This window comes from Tamandua tetradactyla, chromosome 15 (genome assembly GCF_023851605.1).
Source record: "Tamandua tetradactyla isolate mTamTet1 chromosome 15, mTamTet1.pri, whole genome shotgun sequence".
Classification (NCBI taxonomy): Eukaryota; Metazoa; Chordata; class Mammalia; order Pilosa; family Myrmecophagidae; genus Tamandua; species Tamandua tetradactyla.
Window position 1 is genome coordinate 21,061,867 of NC_135341.1, and position 25,678 is coordinate 21,087,544.

Below are 25,678 nucleotides of genomic sequence, written 5' to 3' on the forward strand. Positions count from 1 at the left end.
TCGGACCTGTGTTCCTTCACACACATCACATAATTTGGCTTCAATGTATTCCTCTTCTTGTTTTTCAGAGACAATTGCATTGTTTCTCCTTCATAATTGTTTTGTCTAAAATTTATCAGAGACATCAGAAGTAGGATTATTAAAAGATGATGCAGTATGCCATAATTTATTAGGAGGCTAAATTTTAAACTAATAGACACATCAAGCAATTTTGTGTTTGTTCTTTTAGATTTTGAGATAAGGATTACAACAAGGTTATAGTTTGCCTATAAGCAAACTATAGAAGGAATGGAATATATGTGAATGTACACCTCAAAGTCTTCCTCTACAAGTGTGGTCAGTAATAAATGAAAATGATTGTGAGAACCTAATATATAATTCCTACCTCACCAAAGCAAGATTCACAGTCAAATCACCAGGAGCAGTTTAGTAGCCCCTTTCCCTTTCTTAAATGACTTCCCAGATTGAATTTTAGAAAGCTGTAGAAATATAAGTTAACTTTGAAGCAAAGATAATTTTTTTTAGTGGCTCTACAGAATGTTGTTCCTTCAGCAAACACTATCAAGCTTTCTATTCTTTGATAACTGCTGCTTTTTGCTATTATTATAGCTTATGTCTTTCTCAGATGCAGCGTCTTTCTTTGGAATAACACAAGTTCTTACGTTTGTAAAATAAGAATCCAATTTAGCATCCCTGTTAACTGTCAGATTTTCTGTCTTCTTGTAAGAGCCATATACTTGATGATAATATTTGACTTTGTTCAAAAAATACAGTTCAGCTTTCCCAAAGTTATTCAGCAACTAAACCAGAAGCATGGAGAAGATTTAAAAAATTACCATAACTATTAGAGGTACTTTTTATATTATGGATTTCCTTTTGCACCCTACTAGCCTGCATATTTTTCTCCAGACAATCAATTGGATTATTCTAAGTATGTGTGGTTTGAACAATGTTTTCTTCTCAGGAAACCTCTGTGCCATCCAATATTCCTTTTAACTTCTGGCAGGTTTCAACCATAAAGTTCAGATTTTATATCTGCTGCTGGCTTAGAATTTTGCCTTGACTGTCATCTAAGCAGTGACTGCTACTACCTGCTGGGTCCTTATTAAGAACTCTATAATTGGCAGCATTAAAGTCTGTGGATTCTGACAACAGAAAACTTGAAGTCCAAAGGATCATCTTGCCTTTTGAATAAAATATTACCTTTTTGATTGGCCTAGTTTCAGAGGCAGAAATGTCCAAGGGGAACTCTGCAATGTTCTTCTTATCCATCTGACTGCCAACAAAGATTTGGGAGGTAAAGCATAGATGAAAACACACTTACCACAGATGTGTTCAAGCTAGACATAACAGGGCTGTGCACGGCCACACACTTGTTGGATGGCTGCTTGCAAGCTGACATCAGTAACAATACTTCCTTGGGATCTGTGGCGACTTTGACATCAGACAGTCCTTTTGCCCAAGCTGATGAACCTACTAACCACAGGAACGAAAAGACCACTGTGACGATGAAGTCCTATAGAAACCAAGCAGAAAGATTGAAAAAATGTAAATTGTAGAAACAAATCTGTTAGTTTATACAAATATTTGGTTGGCCTTTTGGAAAATTCTGAGATTCTATAACATTGGACCCAGGATAAATATGTTGAAAAACAAATAAAAAAAGTTTTGTGGTATAATATGGATATATTTCCGGAAAGTAAAACACAATAGTAATGCTCATTGAGTGCTGATTGTGTCCCAGCATGATGCTAACTAAATATTTTATAACCATCATCTCGTTGTTTGTACAACAATCCCATAAGGAAGTGACGGTTATCATCTTATTTGCCCATGAGAAAACTAAGGCAGACAATCGTAAATGCCTTGACTGAGATTCCACAGGTAACCAGCGGTGAAGTCAGGATTCAACCCAGGAAGCCCAACCACTGAGCCCATGCTCTTAACCGTCATGCTAGCATCATTTCATGTTTAGAGAGATTTGCAGATTGTTGAAGACTACTGAATGGCAAGATGCATTCATTCATTATCCATTCATTTGTTCCTTTAACAAACCTGCATGTTATCTAGTGTATGCCTCTGACTGGTAAGTGGGAGACAATAACAGCTACAATGCTTTGAGTCCCTCCTATGGACCAAAGGTTTTATATAAAGTTATCCCTATAATAATCCTCTTAGTATTTTTAATGTCCTTTTTAGAGATGAGGAGATTGAGGCCCAGAGAGAGAGGTGAGGTAAAATACTGGCAAGTACCAGAACCAAGATTCAATACAGGTGTGTTTGATTCTGAAAACTACCTGCATTGTATGTGTGTGTGTGTGTGTGTGGGGGGGGGGGGCAGCGGGTAGGGGAGAAGAAGCTTCTTTATTAATATCAAATACGATCTAAATGTGTGAGAGGAGGCTGAATATTTTAGAGAAGCATCTCTAACCTTGTGATGATGGGACGCAACTTCTCATAGCCTCTCTCATGACTCAGAGGAGTCTAAGACATGAGTCGACCAGGTTCTGAGACAGTCGAACAATTTTAGGAGTTTACTGCATTTATTTGACTACTGTAAAAATGTCTGGTGCTGCTCATCTAAAATAGTAAAAATACTAATCTAGAAAGGAAAATAACAAACTCTATAAACCAACCCAACAGAAACATGATTCCCTCTTATTCTAAGTAATAAGCTCAAGTAGAAAACTTGGCATGTATTTCTTTCCTCCCCAGGAGCATGGCACACCTGACTTGCCCTAGTTAGCCTACCCCCATGGTGTGGCTGAATTACTTTTCATCAAGATCTCATGAGCTCCGCGGAGAGAACTCTTATACTCTAAAGATGCTATTGCAAATGACATTTGTTAGGTGTGACCTTTGTGAAGAAATTTCTGGAGGGTCTCATTATTAAATGGCTGAATCTTCGGGGCAATTGGTCTTCTTTTCATCTAGTGGCATTATAAATTCTGTAACTCACCAGTTTACCTCTGCATGTCGACTAGTACCATCTTGTTACCCATTCAGAGGATTTTTACAGCATGGCTATTTTAACCATATTCCTAAGTTTTTTTATAGCCCCATCTTTGTTTTCCCTTCTTCTTACCTTCTCGTTTTTATTAATTGTACCTTGAAATTCATATAACCTTGTAAGCCTAAAATGGCTTACATCCTAGTCCTTGATGGGATAAGTAGAGGTATAAACAATCAAGTAAACAAATATAATACCTATAACTATTTCAACATTAATAAGAATATTTGGAATAAAAAACTTAAGCCTGTCAGTGATTGGATTTGAATTAGAAATAGTAGGAACAGTAAAAAATAATAAGCCAGTGTGATAGATTGGATAATGTGCCCCAATTTAAAAATGTTCTTAATCTTCATCTGCATTTTTGAGGATGTGAACCCATTGTAAATAGGATCTCTTGAAGATGCTATTTTTAGTTGTGACCCAACTGAATATGGATAGGTCTGAATCTGGATTGTTGAAGGTCTTATAAAAAGCCAGATGCCAGAAATCAGGAGAAATCAGATCAGGAAGAAAGGAAAAGGCCTTGTCAGGTGAAGGGAAAGCCAAGGAACCCCAAGGATCGCCAGTGGCCAGTATAAGAATGTTGATTCTGGAAGAAAGCAAGCCTTTTAGCTTCCAAAATCATGAGACAATAAATTCCAGTTGTTTAAGCCAACCCATCATGTGGTATTTGTGATAGCAGCTCAGGCAATCTAAGACAGTCAGGTGCACTATGTTAAATCACAACTTTCTGATCCTGTTGAATCAGATACCTTATTTCTTTCATTCTTGTATTCATATTCAGAATAGTACTTTTCTGAGTAATGCACCAGATACTGAGCTAGGTTTCATGGTGACTTTAAAAATTCAAAATATGGACTCTGTTCTTTTACTATTACATAGTTGGTAGGTACCATAGATATCCTGTATCTATGGGATACTGCCATTATTTATAGTCATTATCATAACTGGAAATAGGTTTGTTAAAAGGCCATTAGAATGGGGAACACCTTAAAAAAAAAGGACAGTCATGTAAAGACCTTTCATTTGGAAATTGAAGAAGATCATGTCAAAACTTCTAGATGTATTTGTTAAAATAATAAATATCTAACATATTTTGAGCACTTCTTATGTGCCAGATGTTGTTCTAAGTTTATATGTACCAACTCATTTAATCCTGACAACAGCACTGTGAAATAGATAATAATCTTGTCCACATCTAATAGGTGAGGAATCTGAGGCATGAAGAGGTTAAATAAATTGCTCAATGTCATGAGTTAGTAAGTGTAGGAGGTGGATTACTGACCCTAGCCATCTACCTCCAGGAGGCACCTGTGAGACTGACTTGTCTATACTGTCTGTCACATCTACTTTAAGGAATGCTGGTCTTCTCATTTAAAACAAATACACTATAAAAGTGAAAGAAAAAAAAAAGGATTTGAGGTCCTTCTGAATTTAAATATAAAAACTACTGAGGAACACTTTTCCAGAAACAAACCTTACATTTGAAGTCAAGGATCTATATCCTTGGAGTGAATATGGTATTTTAGAAAGCTGACCCAATCTTATACCCATAATACTACTGCATAAAGAAGGAATCAATATATAGTACTAGTGTATCTCTTATCTGAATTAAAAGCCCAGACAGACCTGGGTTTGACTCTACCATTTTCTAGCTGTGTGACCTTGGTCAACTTGCTGTACTGCTTGAAGACTCAGTTCACCTCTATGTAAAATGGGATTACAACTGTATCTGTCTCATCGGATGGATGCGAGGATAAAATAAGATAAATATAAATAAAAGGCTTAGCATGATGCCTGGTAAACCGAATGGCTAATACACTGTAAATTTTAATAACAATAACAGCAACAACAATAATATAATTAGTATTATGCTTTGGAGCAGGAACTTATGTGCTCATATGTCTGCCCTAATTTATAAGTATGGCAGTAGAAAGATGGAGATTTTGAACAAGGCTGTAAATGGTAGCATTTTAAAATAGAAAAATTGGAAAGCAGCTATATGTCTGACAAGAAGGAAATTATGGTGCAAACATATTAAAAATAATGCTATGTATACCACATTTTGTTTATCCATTCATTGTTTGACAGCCACTTGGGTTGCTTCCATTTTTTGGCAATTGTGAACAATGTTGCTATGAGCATTCATGTGCAAATATCTGTTTGAGTTCCTGCTTTCAATTCTTTGGGGTATTTACCTAGTAGTGGGATTGCCAAATCATATGGTAATTCTATACTTAACTTTCTGAGGAACCACAAAATTGTCTTCCACAGTAGCTGCATCATTTTACATTGCTACCAGGTATGAATGAGTGTTCCTATTTCTCTGCGTTCTCTCCAACACTTATAATTTTCCATTTTTTAATAGTAACCATTCTCATGGGTTTGAAATGTTTCTGAGACATGTGACAACATGGGTGAAACTTGAAGACATCATGTTAAGTGAAATAAGCCAAACACAAAAGGACAAATATTGTGTGAGTTCACTGATATGAAATCATTAGAATATACAAACTCATAGTGGCAGAATGTACAATACAGATTCTAGATTTGGGGGATGTGTTGGGGGTAGGGAATGGGAAGTTAAGGCTTACAATGCACAGGGTTCCTATCTGGAATGATGGAAATATTTTGGTAATGAATGGTGCTGATGGTAGCACAACATTGTGAATATAATTGACACCAGTGAAATATGTATTAAAAGGGGGAAATATTAGATTGTATACATGGTAGTAGAATAAAATATTTTTTTAAATCCATGGAGCTGCACTACACAAACAGTGAACCCTAAGTTAATCTATGGACCATAAGTAATAGAGCAATTTTTAAAATGTGCTTTTATCAATTGTAACAAAAGTTCCACAATGCAAGGTGTTGGTGGTGAAGTGGCACATGGGAATCCTGTGTTTTATGCATGATTGTTATGTAACCCCACAACTTCTCTAATAAAAAAAATAAAAGAAAAAGAAAAAAATAATGCTGTAGACATTATTTATTGATATTTATCTATTCCCAGCACAGGGGCCAGAGAGTTGGATCCCAAGGATATATTCATCTGCTCAAAAGCTGCTCATGGTTCTGACCTTCCTGAGAGTAAAAGAAAAGGCCATACAGAGGTCCATAAGGATCACGATCTGGCTGATCTTATTACTTCTCCAACTCTGACTCCTGGCCCATTCTCCCCTCACCACTGCTCCTGCCACCTGGCCTCCTGGCTGTTGCTCAAACCCACCAAGTATATGTACAGCTCAGAACCTCTCCCTGGAATATCCACATGGCTTACTTCCTCTCTTCCTTCACAGTCTCTGCTCACATTTCATCAATCTGTATGTCTCCTTGTCTACCAGATGTAACTAGCAATCCCCATCTTCTTTTTTCTTTTTTTAAGTCTTTGATTTTTATTATTCAGAAAAGCTTCACATTTTTTATTTAGCTTTTTGACTCTGTGCTTGTGCCTTCAACACTTTCACAACGATTTTCTGTTCCTCAATCAGGAAAGTACATTTGATCCTGTCACGGACACATTTAGCACACATGGAACCACCATAGGCTCTGCTGACGTGCTTTTTGGTCTTAGATAACCGCATAAGAACCTTAGGCCTCACAGCACGAACACCCCGAAGTTGGCCTAGGCACACCCCACATGCAGATTTTGGTGCTTTCCCAACTTTTTTGGTATAAAGGTAAACAATTCTATTCCCAGGGGTCCGGGACAAAAGTTTTATTAGAAGCAGTATTGTAGGACAGCCTACGACGGTATGTCAAAAGCTGGACCATTTTGAATGCCTCAGGGTACCGTCCCCGGAAGCAGCAATCCCCATCTTACCACCTAAATTCTCTATTCTTTTTTTCCCCTTTTATTTTGATCAGTCTCACTTATACCAATTGGTATATTATATATATATTGGATTGCTAAAGCTGCCAGAATGAAATACACTAGAAATGGAACGGCTTTTATAAAGGGAATTTATTATATTACAAGTTTAGAGTTATAAGGTCATGCAAATGTCCAAATTAAGGCACCAACAAAAAGTTACCTTCACTCAAGAAAGGGTGACGCTATTCGGAACACCTCTGTCAGCAGGGAAGGCACATGGCTGGCATCTACTGGTCCCTTACTCCTGGTCTCGATTGCTTTTAGTCTCTGTTTCCTGTGGGGTTTTCACACTTGGGATACAACTTTGGGTTCTGGCTTGCTTAGCATCTCATGGGAAGGCACATAGTGATGTGTACTGGGCTCCAAATGTCCCTGCCTAGGTATTTGCTCTCTCTGTTGGCTCTCCAACCGAGCAGCTCTGTTGCAGCTCTGTTGGCTCTGAAGCAAGTGTTCTCCAAGCCTCTGCATCTGAGGTTCCTCCAAAATGTTTCCCTCTTAAAGGACTCTGGTAAACTAATCAAGACGTACCTTGAATGGGTAGAGTCACATCTCCATCTAATCAAAAGGCCATACTCACAACTGGGTGTGTCAATCTCCATGGAGACAATCTAATCAAAGGTTTCCACCCTAAACAATAGGTCTGGCTCTACAAGGTTGGATCAAAACTAAAACATGGCTTTTCTGGGGTACATAACAGTTTCCAACCAGCACAATATATTTACTTGTTTATTGTCTCTGTCTCCTCTAATTAGAATGAAAATGCTTCACGTGTCAAGTTTTGTCCATTATCATTGCTGCCTGCCCAGCACACAGAATTGCTTGACACATAGTAGACACTCAATAAATACATCTTGAATGAATGAACATAAGAGGAAATGTTTCTGTTAGAAATAGCAGGATAGAAACCTCTGTCTACATGTCAGGCACATTCCTGCCTCAGGGCCTTTGCATATTTGCTGTTCCCTCTGCCCAGACTGTAGTCCCAACCCCCATAGTGACATCACTTGCTTTATCTCCTTGTTCACGTCCCTGTTAATGGTCTCTTCCCCAAGAGGCTTCCTTCTAAAACGTATTCCCTTATTCTTCTTTGTATAGCACTTTTCATAATTTGAAAACATGCTTGTTTGCCTATTTCTCCCAATAAAGAGTCAGTTCAACAAGGAAAGTGACTTTGTCTACCTTACTCATCGCTGGGTTTTGGCAGAGGCGATGCCATCAATGTTTATTAGGTGAGAGAATGAATGAATGAATGAATGACTCCACAAAATGATCCCAATTTTGTAAAAAAAAAAATTAAGATATATAACATTAGACAAGAATTCAACAAGTGGTCTTGATAGGATTAAATGATTTTTAGGTTGTTTGTATAAGCTTGTATATTTTTAAACATATAAACTTTTTATAATTAGACTAAATGAAAACAATGTGGGGATGTGATCAAGGCACTGATTGACGATACTGATGGGCTCTCCCAGACAGAACTTCTTCAGGTGGCCCTATTTGTTCTTAACAGCATCAGGATTTATAATTAGATCAGACAAATGCCATTAGAATTGAGAGTTTTGCATCAAAGTGTTTCAGAAAATAGCCTCAAGCCAGGTTTTCTATAATTAAGCAGTGTGAGGACAAGGAAACTATGTCACAATTTCTAGCCAAAGAATATATTGGATTGAATTTTTAAATTCATTTGGCTTCAGGCCTAAGTCTGAGTCTGAGGCTACTTTGCAGGGAGGGTGACTTGGGAGCAAATACCTGACCTGACTGTATTCTCATCCTCCAATCTCTTGCAGAGGCTCCCATTGGTCAAACCCCAACCTGAAACTAGAGGATAGGCAGCCTGCTGACGTGGTCCATGCAGGTCACCTCCTGGGCACAGAAGTGGTGGGAAGAGCAGAGAATACATCAGAAGCTAGCCTGGATGAGTGTTTGCCTTAGGAGCATGGCTGCTGCTGCCACCATTTACTGAGCACTTCCTCTGTGGCAGGCCCTTTGCTAAGCACTTACAGATTTCACTGACTTTACGATATAGTGGTTACATTAGCTCCATTTTTCTTCCGAGGAAACTGGAACTTAGACAGGTTCAATACTTTGCTTGACTACTGCAGCATATTAGATTTCCAAAAATGGGGGCTGGGGGGATATTCTCCTTTATGTAATTTATGTGGCTACTTACCTTAACTAACATCCTCCAGCTTTTGTACTACTTAATTTTTATTTTATCCACATACCTCCTGCGCTATTTAATATTATATTTAAATCAAATCATCCTTTTTACATAAATTAGGTTATGTATAAATGCTAAACCAATATAACTTGCCCCAGATGGGAGAAAAGTACAAATATAAATGCTATACAGTCAAAGCAAAATATCTTTAATTCCAGTTGGAGATGCTTATCTAAGGCTTTGAAGCCTAGGGTCTTTCTTAAACAGGGAGATTAATAAGTGTTAAAGGGATATTATGGAAATACTAGTATGCCTCCATCAGAAGGCCTGAAATTAAACTGAATATGGAATAACTCTCTCATTCGTGTTATTTAAGGCCATGTTAATAGTCTACCTAAATTCATCTTCCATATTAGGAGAGGTAACCCCCCACTTGGAAAATATCTTCCTTCTGATGGTGCAGAGAAGAATCCAGTTGTTTACACATACTACCTCTTGTGAGTCTAACTGAGACACATTATGCATGAATGAAATTCAAGACATAAATTTGTAACATTTTCTGCTAGGTTATAAGAGTGCATATACTACCCCTTTGAAAGATATATTCTGCCAGCTTCACTCATGTAATTTATTCTTGTAGCGTGAAGAAGTTGCCATTTAGAAGGTGCATTAATCTTTCCAAGGTGCTTTCATATTTGTGTTCTATGTGGTCCCTGTAAAACCCTGAGAAGTGGTCAGGGGAGCCATTATTATTACCCGTACAACACAGATGAAGAAACTGTGGCCAAGAGAGTATTCAGATTTGCCCATGGTTGATTAAATGCTTCCCCAAATGTGCTCTGAACTCTTGATCTCAATATGTACTTGAAGAACTTCAGCATGCAATCTGATCGTGTTTCTATGTTTTAAGGGTCTGGTCAGTGATCCAAGAAATAGCTCCATCTGCTGAGGCTTAATGTTGGTTGGGTGGTTTGTTTCTACTTCTTTTAAGTTGCTTTTTCCAAAACTCATTAAATAGCATACTAGTATGCTACGTAATATAATAAAGATGCTGAACCTGGATTACTCTGGGGCATATCAGAGGGAGTCATTCCTGGTGATAGAAAACTATCATCTCAGAACCAGGTAAAGCAGTCTCCAGTTCTCTCTGATAATGGCATACCACAGCTCCACTGGATGTTGGTAATTCTTTCATTTCCATCTACTGGCAAATCTTCCTAATAATTCAGCTCCAGTGACTTTATTATCTGTCTTGCTTTCCTGTTTTTTCTGTTCCTGACCCCTACACCTGGAGCCTACATTAGGAACTGAGCAGTTCCAAAAGTCACCCTCACCCTCAATGTAAGTGGATTCACTTTGATAATGTGGCTTTCAGAAATTCTAGAGTGAAGCTGTGAATCAGGGAACACAGAAGCCAAATAGCAAGATAGTAGCTTAGTTGAAGGCAGAACTTTGGACTTGTCATAGAAGCAACAATACCTAAGCACTGGGTGAATGGAATGACTTTCTGTCTACTCATGGGTTTGTTTCATTATTTTGCTGGAAGTAACAATAATAATGACATCTGACTTTGGTAAAGTGCCTACAATTTTCAACACACTGCCCCAGATTGGTCACATTTTCATTTGATCATCAACAATTGTGTGAGGGTGAAGGTAATCATATCCGTTTTACAGATGAGGAAACTAGGCTCAGAGAAGTTAGATAATGCATCTAAGTTGTCACAAGTAATGGATTTGAATTCAGAGCATCTGGCTCCCTGTTTCCTGATTGGTTTTTCCATTGTGCCCAGGTTTTCTGGGTATAATGGGTTTCTGAAGTTTGGATTGCCTACTTCAGATGGCAGTTTAGCATTAAATAACATTGAGCAACATAGGGAGAAAAGGCATTTTCTTCTGCAATTCTCTTTCAAACTGAGTTGTAAAGAAGAATGTCTCAGTTGGGTGCTAATCTGTCTCTAACACCTATTTAACAAGAGTTAGTCTCTCTTTTTTATCAAAGGAAACTTGCCCCAGGCTCAGAGCCTTCAGGCAAGTGGTTGTACCCAGCTGGAATTTAATAACACTGTTTATTTTCCATTGATTCATTTCTATGTTTATATTTTTATTATGTCAAATAATGCTGGATTTCTATATCCAATAGTGGTACAAGGCTTTCTTCAAATATATGTTTTATTTAAGTTAAAAATGACTTAATTTAAGGGACAATATTAAATAATTTGTGGCCCAGGTGCTAGGAGAAAAAGAAAGGGAAGGGAAGGAAGGAGAAGGAGTAGGTGGGATGAGGAATGAGGAGGGGAAAGAAGAAGTAGGGAAGAGAAGGAGAAAGTGGAGGAAGAGGGAGAATCAGTGTCCAAGGGCAGGAAAAGAAGGAGAAAGAGGAAGGAAAGGAATAGAACGTGCTGACGATCTACCACCATCAATCATTTATCCTGTATGAGGTACTGCCGTACTAGGTACTGTGCTTCACAACACCTCTATGAGGCAGGTATTACTTTTATTCTCATTTTACAGATAAAGAAACTGAAAACCAATGTCCAGGGGTAAATAAAGTGAGTTTGGAGTTTTCAAGCCCAGCAGGCAAATCCTCTTTTCCTCTGACATTGAGTGTGCTTGGACAAATTCCATTAATCCCTTAGATTTCAGAATCTTTAATGACAAATACCCTCATGAAATGGCTTAAGCCTGTTGGGTGAGCTGCTAGTCCCCATGGGAAGTCAAGACTTGGAGGCCAGGCAAATTGGCTTGGGGTAAGGGTGGCCAATTCATCAAGTTGGTTCATCCTCATTAGGGAAGAGAAATTTAAGGTCAGAGGGGTCTCTTTAATTATAGCCAAATGATCATTTCCACAGAGCTTTAGATGTGAGTTATTGTGCTTAGGGGGGAAAACTTCCTACCCTGCAGTCAATAAGCCCAGGGACCTGGGTACCAGATGCTTCATTTGCATAGCACTTGTTTGAAAAATCCAGATTGGCTCTATTTCACATGCCACCTCAGTACTTTTTTCTAACACCCCTCTGAGCTCAGCCAACAGACCTACAGAGGAATTGAGAGACAAATATCAGGTTGACTATTTTATTAATGCCATTTGTAGCTAGACGAAACTTTTAAATCCATCCAACTATTATTATTGTTGTTGTTGTTTAAATTTTGGAGGTAAGCAATTCTAAGGAGTGGATTTTGTAACCCTTCAAAACAATGATGATAATGATGCTTATTATTTGCTTGTTTAATCTCCCAACAACCCTGTCAATAGGATAAGATACTTAACCCCAGTTCAAAAGATGCAGAGCCAAGATTTGAACCTATTGCAGAGCCAAGATTTGGACCTAAGGAGTTTTGCTCCAGAATATGTGTTCATCTATCAAGGGAGATATTTTAAAGATCCCCTTCATCTCTCCCTTGAGTTTGGTCAGAGACAATTGATTTCATGATCTTAGTGCAAAAGGGAGGCACTTTCAGCTATCTGACAATCTCAGAATGGATACACATCCCTCACTAACTTTGCACAGTGGTGTTGTGAATCAGGTTAAAAACACCCCTCAAAACCACAGCATAACTCTTTAAAAATAAGGTAATGGTAATATTGCTAAATCAATAATTGTTCAAAATAAATTTGTAGTAATAATAGTAGTATTACTGCAAATAGCTACTATTGACTCAGTGCTTACTATGTACTAAGCATTGTGCTAAGCCCTTTACTTGCATCATTCCATTAAATCTCCATCAAGAAGTTATGAAGCAGCTATTATTATATAAAGATTTTTAGAGAAGAAAGTATTACATAGCAGTTAAACAATCTTTGCAATCAGGAAGCTTTGTCTTCAGATCTCAGCTCTTACTAACTGGCTGTGGGAACCTATAAAGCCTCAGTTTCTTTATCTGTAAATAAGGGGCAATATTAATGCATATTTTCACAGGGATTTTGTCAAGGAGAGATTAATTAATACAATAAAATGCTTAGCTCAGTACCTGACACATAGTAAGTCCTCAACACATTATATAAATATAGATTTGGCTGACTCAAAGTTCACTCTTCATTATGCCACACTCTTTCCTTAGTCTGGATACAGGAAAATATCACCACATATAATAGCCAACCATACAACAGTATAGAAAAATGTATTTGGCATTATTCAGTGGATTTTGGTAGTCAAATAAATAAGGTGGGTTTATTCACTGTACAAATCTTTATTGAAAACCTACTGGGTGTCAGGTGTTGGGGATACCATAGTTAATAAAAACAGACAAGGTACCAGTATTTAATCTGGGGAAGGAGAGAGAGAGACATTAGTCAAATAGTCACAAAAGTACATGTAATTGCAAGTGGTGAAAATAGCTTTGCAGGAATAGGACATGGTGTTCTGACAACAAAAAAATGTGTGGGAGTACTAAACAGCCTCAGGGGATAGGGAAAGCTGCACAGATCATTGGATCTATGATCCTTCTAGGTTTGTCCCTTAGGTAGTTCTCAATGCAGACTTATGCTGAAAAATAAATACACCACAAAGTGGCTTATCTGGAAGGGCTATGAATTGGCTTCCGAAGAGAGCTTTGGGCTTCTCTTTACTGTCTACTAAATCCATGCCTTAAAAAGAGGCATGTTGATATTAGGTAGGTCAGGAGCAAGAACAATTATCAGGCTATGGTGCTAGCAAGAGGAGATTTCAGAGTGAGGAGGAGAAGTTTGCTTGTTTCTTGGAAGTCTTGGTGCCCACATGTTGGCTGAGGTTATTAGCTCTCTGCCCTTGTGCACCTGAAACCCTCTCCCTCTTAGAAAGCTAAACAATAAACAAGGTGGGCCCCAGGTGCACAGAGGTCTGGGTTAGATTTGTTTACCTATAAATTTTGGCAGAACAGAATTCTTGCCTCTCTGGACCCTAGCACCCTAAATTTGCTAGCCCAGGGAAGCAACCACTGTTGTTAAGTGTTTCCAGGCAAGTTGCTAGGTTACACAAAAAACTATGCCCTTCCCAAATAATTGGTTACCAGTTTTGACACATCTATCAATAAGCACAGAAACAAGTAACAAGCCCAAGATCCTATACCAGAGGTGAGGCAACTGCTGAGACTTGTTTGGATATCCTTAAAATAACTGGCAAAAAACAAAAAAAGAAAAACAAAAAACCCCACACATTTGAAAAATTAGTCAAGGGTGAATCTGGAAATTTGGGGATGTTTATTGACTTCCACATCAATCTTTTTTATTTTTATGTACTTTTTTTAGCATTTCCAAAATATTTGGGGGCTGCTGTTGAACCAGTCACATGAAAATGCTAAGATTTAGGCAATTAGTCACCAGTTTTGTTTACTTGACACAAAACATCTGGACATTTTCAACATATTTAGAAAACGCCAGTTGTCAGCGTGTAGATGAAACATCTGGAGGAAATGTAGCATATGGGAGACTTGGTGAGAGGCTTGGAGCCAGAAGCAGCCAGATTTGAACTTCAGCTCTCACATGTACCCTGGGCCATAATGTGCCCTCTTCCTGCAAACTAGCCCATCATTTGTATGTGTGTGCATTTGTACATGTGTGTATGTTTGTGAGAGACACACACAATTATCTTTTTGTCTCCATATAGTGGCAGAGAATAGAGACATGGGTGTTAAATATCAGCTAAGACAAATTAGTTTCTTAATTTGCCTAACTTTTCTTGTCACCCCCCACTTAACCTATATTGAAAATGGATGTGTTCTTTGAGATCTGATTTCTAATAAGCTACACCAAGAAATTTTGACTCAGAATGCTGGCAAGCATTTCAGATGCTTCCTTCTGATCTAATTAGCTTCCCTCTGAACACTGCTCTGTGTTCTTTTGCCATCATCATCTTACCTGAAATTGGGAAAACTGTATATCTTCTTTCTCCAAATTGTATAATATCAGAGTGGGAAGGGACTGCAAGAAAAATTCTGGCTGTCACATACTAATTATAAAACATAATCCTATTATTTACTTCCTATTCTACACGGCTAGTATCCTCCAGGTAGAACGTGGAAGAGTTGATATGCATGGCTGGAAATAATGTGATAAAAGCTAACCTGATTATGGATTTTCAAATTCTCTGGGTGTCAGTATCCACATCTGTAAAATGAAATAGGAGAGCCTGCCTTATAGGGTGGTTGAGAGGATTAAAATGAACTAAAAGTGGTTAGCAACTGGAACGTTTTAATTATTGCATTAATGGCTTCGATGATGATGATGATGAAATCTTCAAGTGATGTGGTCTGAATTGGTCATGGTCATTGATTTTTATTTGACTGTAAATTCAGCTGTAATGACTTGATTTTTTTTCCAATCTGATTCTGACATTCTTTTGAAAAATAATGAACACTCTGCTGAATTTAAATCTGTGTGCCTAAAACTTTGTCCACTCAGGCACAAGAGTTGAGCCAAGAGTTCTTTGTAGGAAAAGCTTCAAATCTTTTTGGCAATAATCAGGTATATTTGTGCATATGTGTATATGTGTGTGTGTGTGTGTGTATTTCATCTTGTTGCAATGTTGGCAAAGAACTCTGATAATTTTGTAAAGACATATGAGGTCATTTGAGGAAGTGCTGCCTAGAAGAGTGAGTCCTGATAGGATCAACCTTGATCGCATTGCTAAATTGTCAGAAAGCACATAATGTGCATTAAATTCTGTATACATGTTGGTCAAATTCACTGGACTGTAAGTTCCCTTGGGGACACAACTGTCTTAACCATCTGTGGCCCTAGTGCCTAGTCAAATGTCTGGGCATGTACTAGGTTCTCATAACCATCCACTGAATGCATGAAGAAAGGAAAGAGATTTCACACTTGGCAGAGATGCTTAAAGGAAAATCATTTGGATTTCAAAAATCAGCATTTCAAAAATCAGCATGTTTTCTAAATCACCGCAAAGATATAAGGAACTAATAACACTGGATGCCTTCAAAATAAAAGAGAATTTAAATACCTCTTTTAAATTAAAAGAGAATTAAATACCTCTTCATTGGGGATGAAGAAAATTTTGTTGTTTGTTCATTTTTAAATGTATACCCCCACTCCACCCTCCCTATTTCCTCTCTGCATACCCTTTCAAATAACTGAATTTCAAAACTCTGGTGCGATTTCAGAATAGGCATATATTACTGGATTTGACCTTTGGCAATGGTGAGAAACTTTCTGTTTAGGGAAATGATTACGATTATATTTCACACTTTCCTCCTTTCAACATTTTTTTCTTCTGCAAGTGAGCAAGCTGCATTAACACAGGTTCATGAAAAGAGTTGCTATTTTTTAAGCCTTCCTTATGCCTTTCTGGAATTAAAGACCCATTATTCTGTCATATATCAACCCATCTGTCAACCTTCGACAGTTGGTTAAAATGAAGAACTTCTAAAATACCAAGGAGGAAATTATCCTGTGCCTCACCATCCACAGCTCAAATTCAGTCTGCTTTCAAAATATTCCTTTGCCACTTCCCCCCACCCCCATCATACAACGTGAAAGTGAGGAAAAATATTACATTTGAATTACAAATAAGAAGCCATTCCTCAAGAAGATGGCTATCGGATTCACAGATGTTGTCTTTACCCTGTCAGCTGGAGAGAAGACAGACCTGGATTCGAGTCTCAGTTGTGCGACTTCTTAGCCACATAGCCTTTGGCAAATTACTTGACCTATATGGGCCTTCATTTACTCAAATAAAACAATAGAGAATTAATAACCTGTCTTAGGGAGTTACTAAAAGAATTAAAATGAGATAATGAAAGCATGAATAGTGTGTGGCCCAATATCTTGCGCAAGCAGGCACCTCAAAAGGATAGCTATTACTATTTTCCTTGTCGGTTCTTTCCTTCTGTTCTTTCTCATCTCCTGTAAGTTTATTTCTAAGCAAAGATTCAGTGTCTCTGGCAGGTAAGATTTGAGCAGGTGCCTAAGGAGGAGAAAGCAGACAGACAGGAGAAAATGGAGAAGTGTGGACGAGGCTGGGGTGTGTGTGTGTGTGTGTGTTTCCCTGCAATGAGGTATGGTGGAGTGTAACTCACCAGAACATTGTGGGATTGGTGGGGGTTGATGCCATGCAGCCCAAATGTCTTTGCACGCTAGGGCCATGTGTGCTTTTCATAAACCTGAGGCTGCTGGGGATTTCTTCCCAACCCTCCAAAAGAGAGATCATATGTTTTCTTTTTCAGTCTGAATGAACTAAATATTTGTGATTTTTATCCTGCCTAGGCATAAATATTAGTTGAATCATAACTTACATCTCATGCTTTATTTAGCTGATTCTAGTCATTTTTGAGAGTTCTATTATTTCCAATATGTAACTGTTGGTATTTAACATTTAGCACACCCACCCACCCCCACTAGGAATTTTTGTATGGTCTCCCTCTGCCCAACATTACTGTTTTGTAAGTACTTATGTGTGTGATGGGAGACAATGGCAGGCCTGAATGTTTTGAGATGAAGTGTCCTTCTCAGCTTTAAGTACCATGAATCTTCCGGGCATCTCGTTAAAATGCAGATTCTGATTCAATAGGTCTGGAGTGGCGTCTGAGATTCTCCCTTTCTTAGAAGTTTCCAAGCATTTCAAGCATTGCTTGCTTCACTTTGAGAAGCAAGGTCCCGGCCTATGAGGACCCTTCCTCCATAAAAACTGCCCAGTCTATTCCAGCATCCACTACTCTCCATGGCCCCTCACTCAAAGAACTTTACTGCACTATTTTGCATACATATCTATTCTGTCTCACTTCCACATAGGTACATCTCAACTTGCCAAATAATTTTAAGATAACTCTTTTCTTACTTTCTCTCTTCTAATACCTATTAAATGATTTCTAAATAGCAGGCACTATGCTAAGTGCTTATGTGAATTAACCTCATTTAATTCTCATTCTCACTGAGTGATAGGGTAGGTGCTATTATTATCACTTAACCAGCAAGGACACCGAGGCACAGAAAGTTTACATAAATGGCCCAGGGTCAGCTAGGAAGTGGTGGAACCAGGATACAAACTCAGTCTGACTCCTGAGCCTGGGCCCCCAGCCATTAAAACTTTGCTAAGATTGTGCCTTACTGAGAGTGCACCCTATAGACTTAGTCCAGTGTTATATCTAATAGATAAAAGCAGAGAGAGTAAAAATTTCTTCTTCAAATAAAGAAGAAATAAGAACATGCTGCTGTTTCTACTTTTTCCCTATAACTGGTTGCTTAATGAAACCTGTGGAGCTGAGTGAGTGTCAAGGGATTAGGACTAACATTATCGCACAAAAGTCTAATGATATGCACTTAGCTAAACTGCATATTCTTAGAATCCGGCTGTGAGTAGTTAAGCTATAGGGGCACCATTTGACCGATGGTATATTAAAATCTGTTATAATGAGTTTCATTATGTGCCATATTACAGCCTGTTGATGAGAGGAAAAACTTGGGTATTAAAAGAGTGAAGATTGTACATAAGATATTCTTAGACACAAAGAGGACTCTGATTCCATGCAAATTTGCAGAAAGTAGCTGAAGACGCAGTAAAGTTGTACCAGTTTGCAGACCTGTCGCTGATCAGTAGGGCCGATAATCTCATTCCATTTTTTATCTTTTTCATTGTTACTAACATGAAGCCAAAAAGAGTGTTTTTCCAGTGCACAAGGAAAGCTACACCCTGTTCTGTAGTATGTAATATGGCTTGGTTCCACATATCAGGAACCAGCCTGATTCAGTTTAAGCCCCAAGGCAGATAGTATTGAACCTATTGGAAAATATATGGGAAACAAACATTTTGCAAATACAGTTGATTCTCATTATTCATGATTCTGTATTTACGAATTTAGGCTACTCATTAAACCCCAAATCAACACTTGTGGAACCTTCATGATCATCTGTGGACGTGCTCAGACAGCAAAAACATGGAGCCACTTGACGCTCATGTTCCCAACTGAGGTCACAAAAGGCAATGCTCTTTTCGCTGTAGCTCTCATATTGTAAACAAATGTCCCTTTTGTAGTATATTTAGGGCCACGTTTTTTGCATTTCTGCGCTTTTTGTCTATGTTTACTGTATAAAATGCCCTGCAAGTGTCATACTGAAGTGCTATCTAGTGTTCCTAAGTACAAGAAGGCTGTTTCCTTTTTACAGAGAAAATAGGTGTGTTAGATTCGCTTTGTTCAGACACGAGTTAAGGTGCTGTTGGTTATGGGTTCAATGTTAATGAATCAACAATACATATAAGGTATCTTTAAACAAAAACACATATGAAATGAGATTATGTATCGATCAGCTGATGAAAATGTTATGATCATAGGCTTGCAGGAACCTAACCTGGTATTTCCCCTAAGAACAATGGTTCAGTATTTGCTTACTCAGTGTGTGTGGTAATTTTAAGAACAGAATCTCCATAGAGAACAAGAAGCGACTGCACTTTGTTTTGATGATTTTGAGAGAATTTGGAAGCCAAACTATTGCGCTTGTTAAAGTAATGGTGTTTAGCTTAAGTTGAAAAGAAATCAGTACTTGTAAAAAAAAATAAAAGTGTATAATATATTGAAAATGTGGGAAAGTTAAATCTTGCATGAGTGGAGATTGGTTCTAAAGTGTGTAATGCAAAAGCCACTGAGAGGTGAAACCATCTTTGATAAACCTTTGAAATCTCCCACAGTGAAGAGCATCCTGGGTTTTGTGTAGGTCTAAAGTTGCTGTTTGTGCTTCGGTGTCATATTGTATAAAAAATACATATCTTTGAACGCTGGGATTGCTTCAGTTCACTATGAATAGTGCCCCCAGGGGGCTGAGAGGACCATAGATCCATGTGCTTTGCTTCTTGACGCCATGGCAAACATATGGTGTGCAGCTGAAAAAAAATTTTTTTCCTTCTAGCTTTCATGCATGTGTAGTGTTTTGTTTTATTTATTTATTTTTTGAAAAATAGATATAATTGCATGTTCATATGTGGAATGCACATACAATGCAGCCCACTATGCTGTTGGTTTGACTTGGTTTAGTGACACCCCGTTCTCTCTCTCCACCAAAGATTTCAAAATAACGATTTTCATCCTAATTCTATCTTGAAACAATTTATGAAATGTCAATTTTGGATAGAGACTAGCTAAGTCTGGTTTAGTACATAGCTTTCCTGATCATACTCAGGACCATGGTAGAAATATGCCTTGGGGATCAGTTCTTTCTCATTTTTATCATCTCTTTGGTTTCTTGCTTTATAGGAGCAGTGTGGCATAAGTGGTAATTGCTACAGTTTCTGATGTCAGTTCTAAATTCATCACATACATTTTATGACTTTAGCCAATATCCCTAAACCCTCTTAACCTCAGTTTTCCCATCTATAAAATGGGGGACACAATACTATGACCTAGCTCATAAAACCGTTGTGAGAATTAAATGAGATATAACATATGAAACATTCATTACATGCTTGACATATGGTAAACAATCGATAGATATTAACTTTTAGTATTATTGTTTCTAGATGTTCTAGACACAGGCTACAGCTGTTTAACAACAAGACTTAATTTTCAAGAATGAATTCCTAAAGCAGATCACTGGTGACAGAGGAAGCATTTCTGGAAATGAGACTGTGTATGTTGGATGCCAACCTATTTGACTAGAGTGAGAAACACATTAGCTTTCAGGACCAACTGAGTGGTAAAGAAGTTGAACTAGTTTTGACACCACGTTAATAAGGGCTGAAATATGCATTAAGTTAATGCTTAAGCTTCTTGGAAACAAAGCAGCAGTTGGCCAGCTGAATTTTCTTCCTTTGAGAACATTTGTACTGCATTGCCAGCCTGACTTCAGTTGGTATTTCTTTCATCCTTATTCCAAGATCCACACTGCCACTTTAACTTCCCACAGGCCGTGTCTGACTTCAGATTTGTACTGCTACAATCAAAGAACAGTTATTAAAGTAGTTTTCTGACCTGTATTTTTAGCTGCTCCAGGGCACTTAATTCCATGCATTTTGGCAAGGAAATGCAGTCTTTCCCAGATACTACTGTGTTTGCTAAAGCGCCTGCATTTTATCAATATGCATATATTTTCTGCAAGACAAGCAAGACTTTCTTAAAACTTTGAGTCCTGTTCTGAAGTTTTGGTGAACTTCGCTTATAAGAACATTAATGAAATAGAAAGATTCCTTTTTCTAAAATTCACAAACTTTGTTTCTTAATATAAAGTGGTTCCAAGGATTAGTTTCACCTTAGCCATGAAAGAGCTCCTAGTGCAATTGAGTCATATAACAGCTATTTATAACATTGATGAGAAAACTTCAAATGAAAATTCATAATTCATTTTTTAGATATTTTTTATTACAGAAGCTGTGGGTTTACAGAACAATCATGCTTAAAATACAGGGTTCTAAGAAACCATTTCACCTTGTATTGGTGTGGAATATTTGTTATAATTGATGATAGCATATTTTTATAGTTGTATTATTAATTAAAGTTCATGGTTTAACTTTGGGTTCACTGTATAGCATAGTTCTATGGATTTTTAAAAAAACATCTATTCTGTTACCATATATATTAAATCTAACATTTCATCTTTTAATTACATTCAGATATATATTTCAGTGCTGTTAATTGTGTTCACAATGTTGCGCTACCTTCACCATTTCCCTGATGACTAATGATGTTGAGCATCTTTTCATGTACTTTCTGGTCATTTGTATATCTTCTTTGGTGAAATGTATGTTCAAGTCTTTTGCTTCATTTTTAAATTGTGTTGTTTGTCTTTTTGTTGCTAAGTTGAAGGTTTTTTTAATTATATATATATATATTCTGAATATTAATCCTTTATCAGATATGTGGCTTCCAAATATTTTCTCCCATTGTGGAGATTGTTGTTTTACTTTCATGATAAAATGCTTCAAAGAACAAAAGGTTTTAATTTTGATGAGGTCCCATTTACCTATTTTTTTGGTTTGTTTTTGTTTTTTTGCTTGTGCTTTGGGTCTCAGGCAGCTAAGACAACACTGCCTAACATGAGGTTCTGAAGATGCTTCCCTATGTTCTCTTCAAGGAGTTTGATTATTCTCACTCTTATATTAAGGTCTTTGATACATTTTGAGTTGATTTTTGTATATGGGATGTGGTAGGAGTTCTCCTTTTTTTCTTTTTTTTTTTTTGCAAATGGAGATCCAGTTTTCCTGGCACCATTTGTTGAACACTCTTCTTTCCCGATTGACTGAATGTTACAATATCAAAAATCAATTGGCCATAAATGTGAAAGCTGATTTTTGAGCTCTCAATTCAATTCTATTTATCTATTATGTTTGTCCTTGTGCCAGTACCATGCTATTTTGATTACTGTGGCTTTGTAATAAGTTTTAAAGTCAGGAAGTGTGAGACCTCCAAATTTGTTTTTCTTTCTCAAGATGGCTTTTTCTATCCAGGGTTTGACGACTGGCTTTTTTATTTCTTTAAAGAAGGTTGTTGGAATTTTGATTGGGAGAGTATTGAAGCTATAAATAACTTTGGTAGTGTTGGTATCCTAATGATATCTAGTCTTCCCATCCATAAACATGGAATATCCTTCCACTTATTTAGGTCTCCTTTGTAGCAATGTTTTGTAGTTTTCTGTGTACAAGAAAACTGTTAGATTTATTCCTAGATTTTTCATTCCTTTAGTTACTATTGTGAATGGAATTTTTTTTATTTCTTCTTTCAATTATTCATTGTTTGTATATAAAAACATTACTGATTTTTGAGTGTTGATCTTTTACCCTGCCACCTTGCTGAATTCATTTATTACCTCTAGGAACCCTGTTGTGAATTTTTAACTGTTTTTTACTTAAAATCTATATGTTCTGTATATAGGATCATATCATCTGCAAGCAGGGAAAGTTTTACTTCTTCCTTTATGATTTGAATGCCTTTTTTTCTTTTTGTCTTGTCTGTCTGGAAAGAACTTCCAGTACCATATTGAATAGCAGTAGTAACAGTGGGCATCCTTGCCTTATCCCTGACCTTAGAGGGAAAGCTTTCAGTCTTTCACCACAGAAAGATGTTAGCTGTGGGCTTTTCATATATGCCCTTTCTCATACTGAGGAAGTTCCCTTTCATTCCTGGTGTTCTAAGTGTTTTTATCAAGAAACGGTGGTGTAATTTGTCAAATGCCTTTAATTGAGATGATCATGTGGGTTTTTTCCTTCATGCTGTTAATGTGGAATATTACATTAATTGATTTCCTTATGTTGAACCAAACTTGCATACTAGGGTTAAAACTCACTTGATTATGGTGTATCATTCTTTTAACATGCTGGATTTGGTTTGCTAGTATTTTGGGGGGGGGGTTGCATCTCTATTCATAAGAAATATTGGTCTGTAGTTTTCTTTTCTTGTGGTAACTTCCTCTGGCTTTGCTATGAGGTTGATGCTGACCTTGAGGAATGAGTTAGGGAGTGTTCATGCCTGTTCAATTCTTTTGGAAGAGTTTGTGCAGAATTGCAGTTGTCTTCTTGGAATGTTTGGTAGAATTCCCCTGTGAAACCATCTGGTCTTGGGTTTTTCTTTTTTGGGAGGTTTTTGATTACTAATTCAATATCTTTATTAATAATTGGTTTGTTGAGATCTTCTATTTCTTCTTGAGTCAATGCACGTAGTTTGTGTTTCTCTAGGAATTTGTCCAGTTCATCTAGATTATCTGATTGTCATACAGTCGTTCATATGTGAAGACTGTCTTCTTTTTTAATGTAAGCACTTAGAATTATAAATTTCCCTCTCAGCAGCCTTCACAGCATCCCATAAGTTTTGGTATGTTGTACCTTCATTTTTATTTTCCTCAAGACACTTCCTAATTTTGCTTCTGATTTTCTCTTTAACCCATTGGTTATTTAAGTGTATGCTATTTAATTTCACATATTTGTGAATTATCCCTTTCTCACTCTATTATTAGTTAATAGATCCATTCCATTGTAGTCAGAATATACACTGCTTGATTTCAATATTTTTGAATTTATTGAGACTTGTTTTGTGACTCAACATATGGTCTATCCTGGAAAATTAACCATGTACATTTGAGAAGAATGTGTATTCTGTTCTTATTGGGTGCAGTGTTCCATGTATGTCTGTTACTTCTAGTTGTTTTAATGTATCGTATGAATTTTGTACTTCCTTATTGATCTGACTAGATGTACTATTCACTATTGAGAGTGTGTGTTAAAGTCTCCTACTCAGTTTCTCACTTCAAATCTGTCATTATTTGCTTCATATAGTTTGGGACTCTACTGTTAGGTTCATATATATATTTATAATTGTCACATTTTCCTTCTGAACTTTCCCCTTTGTCAGTATATAATGACCATTTTTGTCCCTCATAACTGTTTTTGACTTAAAGTTTATCTTATCTGAATTTACTGTAGCCACCCCAGCTCTCTTTCTGTTACTACTTGCATGATATATATTTTTTCCATCCTTTCACCCTCAACCTACTTGTATCATTGACTTTCAGGTGAGCCTCTTGCAGGCAGCATTTGATTGTGTCATGCTTTTTCATCCATTCTGACAATTTCTGCCTTTTGACTGGGGAGTTTGATCCATTTGCATTTTAATGCCACTACTGATAATACAGGGTTTTCTTCTGCCATTTTGCTACTTAACTTTGTAAGTCTTACATCTCTTTTTGTCCCTTGCTTCTGTAAAACCTGTTTTTTTGTTTTTTTTTTTTTTCTCTTTTGTGTGTACCATATTGAGTGCCTTTTTGCTTCCATTTGGATATATTTTTCTTGTGTTTAGTATGTGGTTAAAATTTAATATCCTAACTATATAACAATCATATTTGGTTAGATACCAACTTAACTTCAATAGCAGGCACATATTCTTTTCCTATACCCCTCTGTCCCCCACCATTTTTTTTATACTTGTTGCCACTAATCTTTGTTTATTTGTCCAGAAATATAGCTTTGCCAATCCTTTTTATTCTTTTGCACCTTAGCACCTATAGGAAGTAAGCGGTGGAGTTATATGCCAACTAATACAATACAACACAATAATACTGCCATTTATAATTATGCAAATGGTTCCCTTTACCACAGGTCTTTATTTCTTCATGCTGCTTTGAGCCACTGTGTAGTGTCCTCTCCTTTCTGTCTGCAAAATTCCCTTTAGCATTGCCTGCAGGGCAGGTCTAATGGTGATGAACTCCCTTAGCTTTTGGTCACCTGAGAATGTCTTAATCTCTCCCTCATTTTTGAAAGAGAGCCTCAACGGATGTAAAATTCTTGGCTGGCAATTGTTTTCTTTCAGCATTTTAAATATTTCAACCCACTGTCTTCTTGCTGCCATGATTTCTGATGAGAAATTGGCACTCAATTTAATTGAAACTCCCTTGTACATAACACGTTGCTTTACTCTTGAAGCTTTCAGAACCCTCTCCTTGTCCTTTGAATTTGATCATGTGATCAATATATCAAAGAGTATAGTCTTCTTCGTGTTTATCCAGTTTGGTGTTCTCTGGGCTTCCTTGATGTGCATATTCATGTCTTAAGTTAAGTTTGGGAAGTTCTCTGTCGTTCTTTTTTTGAATAGTCCTTCTGTCCCTTTCTCTCTTTTTTCTCCTTCTGGGACTCCCAGAATGCATATACCAGAGGAGTCTTAGGCTGTTTTCACTTTTAATTTTTCTTTTTTCTTTCTTCTCCTCAGTCGGACTCATTTCA

At 37.2% G+C, this 25,678-nt stretch overlaps 1 protein-coding gene and 1 pseudogene across 3 annotated transcripts in view; both read right to left on the bottom strand.

Annotated features, from left to right (window-relative positions):
- Positions 1-25,678, bottom strand: part of SYNPR (synaptoporin) — a 321,242-nt gene that overhangs the window by 5,692 nt on the left and 289,872 nt on the right. For all 3 annotated transcript variants that reach the window (XM_077128800.1, XM_077128799.1, XM_077128798.1), the window contains one exon: positions 1,325-1,516. In XM_077128800.1, coding sequence (XP_076984915.1) covers positions 1,325-1,516 — 192 coding nt within the window. The remainder of the gene's footprint in view (positions 1-1,324; positions 1,517-25,678) is intronic.
- Positions 6,439-6,808, bottom strand: LOC143656973 (large ribosomal subunit protein eL34 pseudogene; annotated as a pseudogene).